Source organism: Podarcis cretensis (assembly GCF_951804945.1).
Source record: "Podarcis cretensis genome assembly, chromosome: 1".
NCBI classification, from domain to species: Eukaryota; Metazoa; Chordata; class Lepidosauria; order Squamata; family Lacertidae; genus Podarcis; species Podarcis cretensis.
This window is the reverse complement of record NC_137170.1, coordinates 116,724,366-116,737,352: the sequence shown is the minus strand read 5'-3', so window position 1 is coordinate 116,737,352 and position 12,987 is coordinate 116,724,366. Positions and strand designations below refer to the sequence as shown.

The 12,987-nt window shown below is 42.4% G+C and overlaps 1 protein-coding gene and 1 long non-coding RNA gene across 11 annotated transcripts in view; one reads left to right on the top strand and one right to left on the bottom strand.

The window, feature by feature from the left end:
- Positions 1-12,987, bottom strand: part of ZNF385B (zinc finger protein 385B) — a 198,284-nt gene that overhangs the window by 18,038 nt on the left and 167,259 nt on the right. For all 10 annotated transcript variants that reach the window (XM_079979910.1, XM_079979918.1, XM_079979909.1 and 7 more), the window contains one exon: positions 7,014-7,176. In XM_079979910.1, the coding sequence (XP_079836036.1) occupies positions 7,014-7,176 (163 nt within the window). The remainder of the gene's footprint in view (positions 1-7,013; positions 7,177-12,987) is intronic.
- Positions 1-12,987, top strand: part of LOC307220637 — a 165,391-nt gene that overhangs the window by 108,969 nt on the left and 43,435 nt on the right. The window lies entirely within an intron of this gene.

Sequence of the window (12,987 nt, the reverse complement as noted above, 5' to 3'; positions counted from 1 at the left end):
AAATATGATTAGAAAGGACCAAGAGGTTAAAGGTATACAAGTGGGAGCTAAACAGTACAAACTGAAAGCATTTGCTGATGACTTAGTACTGACTTTACAGGAGCCAGAATCTAGTACTAAAAGGGTATTGGAACTGATTCAATAATTCGGACAGGTAGCAGGTTTTAAGTTGAACAAGATGAAAACTAAGGTTCTAGAGAAAAACTTAACTGTGAATGAGAGAGAGAAGTTTCAGGAGGTGACAGGACTAACATTGGTTAAGAAAGTGAAATATTTAGGGGTTAACCTGACTGCTAAAAATGTGACTTTATTTAAGGATAATTATGAAAAATGTTGGACTGAAGCGAATTGCTGTGATAAAAATGAATGTGTTGCCAAGGATGTTGTTTTTGTTTCAAACATTGCAAATTTTGGATAAGATGGATTGCTTCAAGAAGTGGCAGAAAGATATTTCCAGATTTGTTTGGCAGGGCAAGAAGCCTCAAATAAAATTTAAGATATTAACTGATACTAAAGAAAGAGGTGGATTTGCCCTGCCAGACCTTAAACTTTATTATGAATCAGCTGCTTTTTGCTGGCTGAAAGAATGGCTGCTTCTTGAAAACACTGACGTGTTGGATTTAGAAGGTTTCAATAATGTATTTGGCTGGCATGCATATTTGTGATATGATAAGGTAAAAGCACATAAAGCTTTTAAAAATCATATTGTTAGGAAAGCATTGTTTAATGTTTGGATAAGATATAAGGATTTGTTAGAAAGGAAAACCCCAAGATGGTTGTCACCAATGGAAGCGAAGGCACAGAAAAAACTCAATATGGAGGCCAAATGGCCGAAATATTGGGAAATTTTGGAACAAGATGGAGACAGAATAAAATTGCAGAGTTTTGAGAAATTGAAAAATAAAGTGCGAGACTGGCTCCATTATTACCAAATAATGGAGGCATTCAATTTGGACAAAAAAGTTGGCTTCCAGGTGGAAAAGTCAAAATTGGAAACAGAATTGTTAGACTCAAATATCAAGAATTTGTCAAGAATGTATAACTTGCTGTTGAAATGGAACACTCAGGATGAAATGGTGAAATCAGTTATGATTAAATGGGCACAAGATGCTGGACATAATATAATGATGGCTGACTGGGAACAGTTATGGACCACAGGTATGAAATTTACGGCATGTAATGCTCTAAGAGAAAACTTAATGAAAATGATTTATAGGTGGTACATGACACCAGTCAAGCTTGCAAAAATTTACCATCTGCCCGATAATAAATGTTGGAAATGTAATGAGATTGAAGGTACATTCTTTCACCTTTGGTGGACATGCCCAAGGATTAAGACATTCTGGGAGATGATTTATAACAAAATGAAAAGGGTATTTAAATATACCTTCCTGAAGAAACCAGAGGCTTTTCTCCTGGGCATGGTCGGCCAATTGGTGCTAAAGAAGGATAGAACATTTTTTATGTATGCAACAACAGCAGCAAGAATACTTATCGCGAAGTATTGGAAGACACAAGATTTACCCACCCGGGAAGAATGGCAGATGAAGTTGATGGACTACATGGAACTGGCGGAAATGACTGGCAGAATCCGAGACCAGGGAGAAGAGTCGGTGGAAGAAGACTGGAAAAAGTTTAAAGATTATTTACGGAAATACTGTAAAATTAATGAATGCTAGGAAAATGTTGGAATGAAGTTATATGGCTTTAGTAGAAATGTTATAAGGAATTAAGTATAAATAGATTAATAGAGTATTAAAGGGAAAAATAAGGTTAGAATGTGTTAAGATAATTATAGGATAGAAAACAGAGAAAGATGGAAAGGAATTGCTGAAACAGTTAACAGAAGTGGAATACAAAAAGGGAGGTGTGAGGAGGTCGCGGAAATAAGTGAATGAAAGATAAGATATTGAAATTATTTGATGTGTTTTAAATTGTGTTTTTTTTGTTTGGTTTTGTTAGTTTAAATGTGTTGGTGTTGTGTGGTGTTTTTGCGTTGTATTGTATTGTTCTTTTTTTTGTAGTGTTTAAATTGGGAAAGTAATAAATATATATATATTTTTTAAAAAACCCTTGGTGAGTGTCAGGGAACTGACATCAGAGCGAAAAGCGGAGGCAGGGCTCCAGAGCGATGCCGGAGAGGGAACCAGTCGGGGGGAAGGAATTCAGCGTGACACCAATAGGGAGGAGATGGAGGAATCGGTGTCAGGGCTCCAAGACCCTTCAACCGAAACCAGCGGAGAGAGCGCTGGCACGCCCTTGCCATCCCCTTCCTTGCGCAGATGCGTTCCGCGCAGGGAACATAGGCGGAGACTTGGGGTCAAGCAGCTTTTATGCTGGAAGAGATTCAAGAAACGCCCACTGGCAGATTCTGCAAGTGACTAACAGGTCACGGAGGGCGAGCTCTAACCCTAAACATGTTTGAGCAAACCATCTAATCGAAGTGGAGGCAGTTTACCCACGAGTAACCACACTATACCATTACAGTGAGTTAGGGACTTCCCTTGCATGCGAAGACAGGCTCCGGAAGATTGAGTGGACAAGATCAATAGTGAGTCCCATGGTCAAGAAGGCGGTCTCTGCACTTATTGTAGAGGGAGGTGAGGGGAGGATGGGGCTCCTCAACTTGGGAAGGTAGCCCATCTAGGAGAAGGAAAGCTCTGGCCATACACCTCTGCTCCCTAGTGAAATATATTTGGGATAAGAACAGGATAAGGACTAAACCCAACAGAAATCTAGAATGGAATCCCTAAGGTGGCTGGATGGTGCTTTGTACGCCTCTTCCTGGCAACTCCTGCAGCTCAGCTGGTGCCAAACGTATTGCTCTGCTTTAGACCATATCAGCGATGCTGAGAGGGGAGTCTTGTCATCTGGGCAGCCCAGGACCGCAAGAGATAAATATAAAATTTATTTAATTAATTAAAACTTCAGTGATGCTAACACAGAGGTTTGTCTTCACCTCCAGAGAAGCAGTCCATTGTCCCTTGAGACAGACGGGTGCCAACAGCATAAATAATATTGCAGAGTCCTAGAAAAAGAATTGTTAGGACTAAATATTGAAATCTCACAACTAAGCCCAAGTTGACATCGCTGAGACAAGATCATAGGCAAGAGAGGCTCAAAGGGAGCAATAGGCCCTACATTTATATTCTGAGAAGCATATATTGTTCTCTTTTATGTAAAAAAACCCCCAACACATTTGCATTTATTTTCTTATGCTTTATATCACAAAAGGAAGATACAAAAATGTGGAATTCAAATTTGTGACCCTCCAACTCTGAAGTATATTTGTTTTGATTTAGAATGTGTGATCAAAGGATCCTTATTTTCATTTGATAAGTAAACAGGTGCAGTTTTGAGTAGCTGGGGCACTCATCTTGTTCAGTAGCTCACGAAGCTGAGTACCTTGACTATTTAATTCTGTTTATTCTGCCTGGAGAGAATTTGTGAATGTGTGTGCACATGTGTTACGTGTCTTTATTGTAGGGGTTATTTTTTTATCATCTTCACACAGCTAAGATTGGTTTTGTGGGGTATAAGTTAAAACTGAATTACTAATTCTTGGAGCTACCACTTTTGCTTCCTTCCATCAGCCTCCAGTTCCTAAGGCTGCCAGTGATATTGAATTGGGGGGGGGGTGAAGATGGCTGCTTTTAATTTCTGAGCAAGTGTGGCTGAAGATACTTTCTTGAAACCATCTCCACTTCATGGGTAGGTGGTCCCATGTGGTTGTCTGTCCAAGTTGCAAGTTTCAGTTTGGTACATGATCAATTGTACATCATCCCTGAACCAATTGGGCTAGTCACTAACTCTAAGGCTGGATCTACACAGATATAAAAAACGCTATGAAAATGCTATTATATAATATATATGCAATTTGCCATTGAGCTCTACATTGCCATCTGGTATCACATTTTAAAATGCACTTATAACGTTATAATTGCAGCTGTGTAGAAGAGTCCTAACGTTGAGCTAAGTCACAGAGTTCTCAAGGGAGAGAGAGAAGAGCAATAGATAAATATAAATAATACCTTGCTGTGGACGTCAACCTTTGCAGACTTCAGACCACCCCTTAGCTCAATCATGTAGCATGAGTCCCAGTTTTTAACCATATTTTAACCATTTTCAGTGATGGGCAGCTGTAACTCAGTTGCTGGTCCTGAGTCCCAACCCACGACCCTACTATCCAAAGCACAATTTGTGAAGTGCAAAACATTTCTTCTCAGGGTCCACATTTAAGCTGGCATTTATAAATAAAATTAAGGGTCGTGTGGGGTAGGAATATATTTCATAACATCTACTTAATATGATTCAAAAAGAAATAGCAGCCTGTTTCGTTCCACTGCATGTGGAACTAATGATGCCTCTATGGTCTACTCTATAAGGGACTGTAATGTTTCAGGACTATTCATGAGGTTTACCAAGGTTTACTGGTTTATGCAGAAAGACCAGAGCATGGGTTCCCACTAGATTTTGCTGTCAACATTACCAAGCAAGAGCTTGAGAAATGTGCTATAGAGAGCACCTATGGGCTTGCTTACATGGCTATTTGCTTCCAAATATCTGTGGAAGAGTCAGAGGTTATTTGCTGCAGGCTTATTATTGTGAATAAACACCAGAGTGTCCCGGGGCACTGGCTACATAGGCAAGACCCCCAGCCCCGACCCCCAGCCCTCTTGCTCATTATTCTGAGCCACTCTGGGGCATGCACACTGATCCAGTGACAGCGGCATATGTGTGAAAGCAATTCATTCCACACATATACGTATCCCCCACTGAATGAGTAGCCATGCCTCTAGAAGGATGCTGTGTTTATGAACCGTGGTACTAAATCCCTGTATCCAGTGCTTAGGTCTCTCTCTCTCTCTCTCTCTCTCTCTCTCTCTCTCTCTCTCTGTGTGTGTGTGTGTGTGTCTTTAAGCATCAGTTGAAATTAGCAGCCCTCTCAGCTCTGATCACCTATTTGGCAGCTGTGGAGCGAGGGGGTGCTCAGTTTCGTACCACCTTTCCCTACTATCAGGAGAAAGGGAAGCAGCTCATTAGGTTTCACAACACTGGCCATCAATTGGTTCGCAAGCAGATGACATTTTAATTGCTTGCAGCAGTGCCACGAGCAGCCCACTGTTGAGTGTTCATATCTTTAGATCACAACCAGCATGTACAGTGGTGCCCCGCAAGACGAATGCCTCGGAAGACGAAAAACTCGCTAGACGAAGGAGTTTTCCGTTTTCTTAGCCGCTTCGCAAGACACATCTCCCTATGGGCTTGCTTCACAAAACGAAGCTTGCCCCGCAAGCTCCGGGGATAGCGGGGAAGCGCAGCGCGTCTTCCCCGCTGTCCCCGGACCTCTTTTGAAGCAAGGGGCGGCGGGGAGAAGATCGCTTCTCCCCGTTGCCAGCCCTGCGCGCGCCTTCCCCTCTCTCCCCGGACCCCTTTTGAAGCAAGGGGCGGCAACGGGGAGAAGCGATTCCCCCCACTGCCCCTTCCCTTGCTTTAAAACAGGTCCGGGGACAGAGGGGAAGGCGCGCGCGCCTTCCCCTCTGTCCCTGGAGATTGCGGGGCAGGCAACGGGGAGAAGCAATCTTCTCCCCGCCGCCCCTTGCTTTAAACAGGTCCGGGGACAGAGGGGAAGGCGCGCAGCGCTTCCCCTCTGTCCCCAGACGGTCTCCATAGGAACGCATTGATTGATTTTCAATGCATTTCTATGGGAAACCGTGCTTTGCAAGACGAAAAACTCGCAAGAAGAAAAAACTTGCGGAACGAATTAATTTCGTCTTGCGAGGCACCACTGTATTTTCCTTCTTCTGGTTACCGTATCAAAGAGCTGGCATTTACCTCCAGGAAGCTAGATGACTCTCTGCAAGTTGTTACCGTAGATAATTCACTACAAATGTAGATAACTTCATCTCTGGGATGAAGTCTGGATTCCATCCATCTTTGCCTACCTCGGTTGGCTATGCCACATTTATCCCAGGATGAAAACAAGACAGTCAAGAAGCTATCCGACGGCTCTATTTCTCCACTTCACATCACTTTTGATAAAAATGATTTTCTCTTACAAACACAAGTGACTAAGGTTATCATCCCCATCTCAATATAACTGACAGTGTTAACAAGCTCAGAGCATGGAGCCACAGACAAATGAAAGCTTATAGACAGCATAGCAAGATTTGTTTGATGCCAGTTGGAATACTGTTTGCTCCCTTGTTCATACCCCAAAGGCAGGACTGTCACGCCATCTCACCTCCTGCACTCAATTGAAACTCACCATTTTGATGGTAGATTTTAATGTAGACAGGGAAGTAGCTCTATTGCCACATCCCTACTGGGCAATTTCATCTTTGCTTGTCCTCATCCACAACCTAAATGGCTGCGTTCAGCTGCACAATGGATATGCTGGTCAAACTGTACAGGGAATGTGACCTGCTGTTTTAACTGATCTGTTTCCGTTTTCAGAAAAGACAGCTTTGTAATGATATTTCTTGTCATATTGAAATACACACTGAATCCTTGGTGGCAGCACTCAGAATGGTGATTCTGATAATGATCATCATATGGTCTAAGTAGAAGTCTACGACTTTACACAGGAGGATGAAATATGCCTGGGGGGAAAAGTGTTCTGGTTTTGCTTTTTGTTTCTGCAATCGGAGATTTGGATTAAGCTGCAAAACGTATATTGAATCTTATACTCCACCTGTGTGGTTTGAAGAAAACAGGGGCTGTATTCAGCTGAACAGTTACACTAGTGTAATGACCCTCATGTGCTCTCTAAAAGTGCTCCACGGAGGTTGAAGGAACCCCCAGAATAGATTTAGGGGACACACGACAAGCATGTGTGGAGAAGAAGTTACATTGGAGATCTAAAAGTTGCCGTGCTAATGTATGAACACTGCCCATCCGTTTTGTTCTTCTCATCACAAAGTATTTATCAACACCGTAATGGATAGGAAGCATGCATTCAGAATCTCACGCAAAAGAAGAAGAAGCAAAGAATGTATAGAATGAAAATTGACCTGATTTGTCAGAGATGCTGGCTGGGACTGGTGTAGCAGAGCAGTTCGCATTAGCCTTTGCGCTGTCCTTGGAAGCACCAGCTTTTGGTCTATTTTTCGTTGCTTCTAGTGCTTTGACCTTCTTGGCATGTTTACTTCCTTTGTAGTGGGCCTCGGCCTGGCTCTACAAAGGAGAACAAATCAGGCTTACACTTTGCACTTCATATCACTTGATGGATGACAATGTAGAGAGAGATAAAAAGTTATACAACTTTCAATAATAGGCACCACATTTCTTTGCCTGACAAGTTTTTGTAGCACTTTATATTATTGATCTCATTTTTTTAATGTATTCAGGAGATAAATATTAACAGAGGGTTTTTTTAAATGCAGAACATATTTTTTTTATGGCATACAAAAAGAGGGCCATCCTCTTTACTAATCTCTTAGTAGAATTCTATCTGAAGTCTTAAGCTGTTGCTTGGAGGTAAATATATCCAATTTAGAAAATGCATATTAGTCTGATTGCTAAGGCTGCAGTCCTAAACAGAGAGAAGTACCAAAGTCTACAGAAATCACTGCACATAAAAGGTAAAGGTAAAGGTACCCCTGCCCGTACGGGACAGTCTTGACAGACTCTGGGGTTGTGCGCCCATCTCACTTAAGAGGCCAGGGGCCAGCGCTGTCCGGAGACACTTCCGGGTCACGTGGCCAGCGTGACATCGCTGCTCTGGCCAGAGCCAGAGCCAGAGCCAGAGTCGCACACGGAAACGCCGTTTACCTTCCCGCTGGTAAGCGGTCCCTGTTTATCTACTTGCACCCGGAGGTGCTTTCGAACTGCTAGGTTGGCAGGCGCTGGGACCGAGCAGCGGGAGCGCACCCCGCCGCAGGGATTCGAACCGCTGACCTTTCGATCGGCAAGCCCTAGGCGCTGAGGCTTTAACCCACAGCGCCACCGCTGCAGTCCTAAACAGAGAGAAGTACCAAAGTCTACAGAAATCACTGCACATAAGTGCATATAATGCATATACTTGTTGTGCATGGTGGCCTTTATCTTCTGTGTACCCTAGTACAGCTTGCAGGCCTATCAATGTGGATGCACTTGGCCAGCCACATATTATATCCTTCTATGTGCATGGAACTCACCTTTCCTTCCTAAGGTTCTGCACTCCTGGGCTTGCAGAAAAACAACAACAGGAGGTTTTATGGAACCTCCATTGAGCCACCTTAGACGGTTGGTAGATTTCATTCATTTTGGGAGCTGGCAAGCTGTGTAGGCCTGTACCAACATAAGGCTACAAATAGTTAGATCACTACAATGCCAGCAGGTGTGTTGGGGTTTATTAAGACAGACCATGTGATTCATCAATTTCTCATGGGCATGAGAGTGCTGATGAACACACACTGAGCTCCCGCATTTGTTTTAACGGTAGAAACAGATTTGTTTCCTCACAAGCCTTCATTCCGGGGAGCATCACTTCATTATTTAATCAGGCAATTAATGGGGGAAATCTTGCTATTAATGGGGGAAATATTGCTATAGTCTTAAAGGCATAAAATAATTAGATTATTAGTCATACTCAGAGTAGATCCATTAAGTGGGTTTGCTCTGGGTACAACATAGTTGGATATCACTCCAACCCCTTATTTCTCAAAATATAGCAATGCTATAGATTTTGGAGCATATAAAATTCAAATTTAAAAGGTATGGTTCTTTCATAATACTAAGGAAAAAGGCATATTTGCTGGCAAAATTACACAGGCCAGGTTGCAAGCCTACAGACACTTACCTGGGAGTAAATCTCATTGAACTCAATATGATTTACTTCTAAGCAGGCATGTATGGGATTGCACCATACTATACCATAACTCAGGGGACGCAGGTGGCGCTGTGGGTTAAAGCCTCAGCGCCTAGGGCTTGCCGATCGAAAGGTCGGCGGTTCGAATCCCTGCGGCGGGGTGCGCTCCCGCTGCTCGGTCCCAGCGCCTGCCAACCTAGCAGTTCGAAAGCACCTCCGGGTGCAAGTAGATAAATAGGGACCGCTTACCAGCGGGAAGGTAAATGGCGTTTCCGTGTGCGACTCTGGCTCGCCAGAGCAGCGATGTCACACTGGCCACGTGACCCGGAAGTGTCTCCGGACAGCGCTGGCCCCTGGCCTCTTAAGTGAGATGGGCGCACAACCCCAGAGTCTGTCAAGACTGTCCCGTACGGGCAGGGGTACCTTTACCTTTACCTTTATACCATAACTCAACCTCTCACAGGATGTGTTTTTTTGAAAGCCAGACCACTTTAGAGGGATGGCTGCTGTATATATTTATTGGGTGTGTTTTACAATCTTTGAACATTTGTATTCAGCTTCAATCCAATGCCAATTTATATGGTGGTAAGCCAAACTGAACTTAATGTGCAATGTGGCTTACTTCCACATGTATAAAAGACATGCATCGGATTCAAGCTGCTAACTTTATAAGGTTGCTTTTGTGCATTTTGTTTTCCAGAGGTGCACAGTGGTGTCTACTGGGTTTTCTTGCTGCATTTCTTAAGAAACAAAGTGAAACCTATAATGGCATTAAAGGGTAGGTGGGGAAACCAGATATTTTCAGTATTAAATGTCCTAGACATTGTTAATATGATAGGAAATTTATCCATTGACTACAGCATTATCGTAACAAATTCGTTCCTGAAATATTTTTGACTGAGGTCAGAGAGCTAAAAACATTTCCTGATACATATTTAAACCCAATGTTTACTTAACTTAAATAACAGAACATGGACATGCCTGTGCCATTATTGAAGTGTACATATTAACTATTTAAGTTAATATTGTAAGTGCAATAAAAACTAACACACAGGACACCCCCATCCATAGGCAAATTGATTGGGAATAAACTCCACTCATTTTAACAGCAGCAACAACAAAATGCTCCCACCTGACATGTTTAGAGGTGGGGCGAACAAGAAATCATGCTTTTCATAAAGGGCACAGAGATATGGCCACAACTTGGCATCTCACATATAGAAATACAATGCAAGAGACATTTCTTGTATCATGCAGGTGGTACTGTTAAGAATACCGTGGCCGACATGGATTAGGAAGGTTGCACTTTTGCTCATTGTGTTAAAAGTGAAAACAAGCCATAAAACCAAGTGCGCAAACTTTCCTCAACATCTCTGCTGGGTTCCAAACCCTCTGGGTGTTGTTAAATCCTTGTTGCTATAGGAAGGACAACTGTATTAGTCTCAGTGACACTAGGTGCCATTGAAAAGTCACCTAGGGACATTGTGTAATAACAAAGCCTCGTCACTTGGGTGCAAGTGATGGGTAGGAACACATGGAATGGAAGGGAAAACACACAAGTACATCTGTGTTCAGCAACACAGCCCTCATGGATTCGCACTAGGAAAAACAGCCATTAAGACCCAGCAGATAGGCTTAAGATGCATGTGATGCAAAACACCAACTTTTCCACCTGGAAAAGGAATAAAACATACTGTATTTCTATATTGTACTTTTCGGTAGGGGACTGTGCAGAAACTTTTTTTAAAAAAAGAAAAGAAAAGAGTTAGCATGGGGAGGGGGATATCTAGAAACTTAGGATAAATTGTTAAAATACTGGCTATAATATTATAGCAGAAATGCTAAGGATGACTGCTTGCAAAAGTATACATCCTTTTCATTATTATTAGGCACCACACCAAGAGGGAATCTGATTAATTGGCAGCCCAATCTTAAACATGTTTACTTTGAAGTAAGTCCCGCTGAGTTCAACAGGATATATTTCCAAGTAAGTAAGCTTAGGATTGTACTGTTAATTGAATAATCATTACTTTTACATGTACAGTACTTAAAGAGACACTGCTCCATTTAAAGTTAAACCAATTAAAAACAACAATTCACCTTTTGAATTGGTCATTTTGTTTGAGATATATGCTTTTATTAAATATTAACAAGTTGCTGTATGGTGGGTTGCTATTAAAAAGGTTGATGGAGGTTTTGCACCGTCACCATCCTTTACAATTTTATTTAAAAAAATATTTATTTTTTCTTTCGGTAGGGAGGTATTTGAAGTAAACTGTACAATGTGTTTTCTGTATTCCTCACATTGCATTTCTGAGCACCGCTATCTATTTTGGAGCTGCTTTTAGTTTTCTAGAAGCTATAGAAAAACAAACCATGTGCTCTATGTACGGAATATTTATACTGCTTCTTTAAGATGAAGCCCAGAATGGCTCGGACTAGGATGCGAGAGGAACAGGAAATAATGCTTTAACTTTTGGATGCAAAGCCTGAGGGAGAGGTTAGGTCCACTAAGTCAGAGGCAGGGAACCATTTTGGTGGCTGTAGATTGGACAAGTGGGTGGGGCTGCCCACCTGTCAATCACTTGGTGTCAGATGATTAGGAGCTTTGATTGGAACTTCAAAGCATCCCACACAGCTAAAGCCTGCTTTCTGCAGGTATCAGGTGTGTGATCTGTGCAGGTGACCTAGGAGGTTTCAGCTGTACTGCCTTTCACCATGTATGATGCTAGACAATCTATCATCATATATGATGTCGAAGGGTGGGGTGAGAAGGGGTGGTTTGGAGAAAACAGCCTTAGAGACCAAATTTGAACTTCTTGTGGGCCAACTCTGGTCAGTGTGTCAGAGTTTCCCCACCCCTGCACTAAGTTATTAAAAGTCCTAGGCAGTTCTGGTCAAGAAGGCAATCAGTAATCCGTACATTATTCAGTTACGTTGTGTTCTGTAGGTTTAAATAAACAATTGTTGAGCTTAAGACATGCAGTGTGTCCTGCCACTCGCTATATATGAAAACTGTGTCAACAGATGGGGCCTGCTCTGAAGCTACAGTGGTACCTTGGGACGCGAACGGGATCCATTTCAGAGCCCTGTTCGCATCCTGAACGGAACGTAAGACGCGACTGCACACCTGCGTGTTCGTGGGTCACCGTTTCCGCGCATGCACGTGATGTCATTTTGACTGCGCATGCGCGAGTGGCAAAACCCGGAAGTAATGCGCTCTGTTACTTCCGGGTCGCCGTGGAGCGCAACCCGAAAAGATTTATCCTGAAGCGTATTTATCCCAAGGTATGACTGTATTTCGTTTCCAGAAGCTAAATCTCCCTGGGAGGATAGAAGGAAATATAACCCTCTTTCTTTTTTGAAAAAGGTGATTTTATTTAAAGTGTTTGGAAGATACCTTGTTGAAACCATTAAATATTGATATTATCAATTCTTTTGGAGGGAAATGATCCAAATGCCTGGTGGTCTAGTGGTTAGGATTCGGCGCTGTACCCCATTTCCTTTCTCCTGTTTTCTCCAGCTTCTTTGTCAAAGGGTCGGGGATCTCTCATATTCAAACAAATGCAGTTTCTCTTGGTTCACTCATTACTTGTGAGGAAGCGGACAGTGGAAGGTTTGGGAGAGCTTGAGCCACCATCTCAGCTGCTGTTCTTATTACCTAAGTATTTTTAATTTATTTACACATACTTATTTATTCTTCCAGGTCTCCAAGAAGCTTGGGTTCACTTGCGCACGGTTTACACCACCTAGTTTCTAAGGGCTGAAGCAGCATGTGAGGACAAGGCCCATGGAAATTGAGAAGCAGATGTTTTCTGGGGTCAATAGACCTTTAAATTACCATGACTGTTTGTTAAGCTTTCAAATGGCTACGCAACTTTCAAATAGATAGTGTCCCTTTAATTTTTTGGACTGTAACTATGTTTACTGCATAGCTTGTGGTGCTGGAAAGGCCCAAGGCAAAAAACAAAAGACTACGACATGATAGACAGAGGCGTACTGAAGAGAAAGGCTGATATTGACAATGGGGATGCCTGCAATATCAGTGATAACCTACTACTGGCTTTGATTCACTTCATTCCTCATCTACTGTACATGAAACCTGTTGAAAACAAACAAAGCCCAGACATATATTACACTAGTTATAAACTCAGTTATGAAATATATCAAACACTTAACCAATGAACACCCAAGTG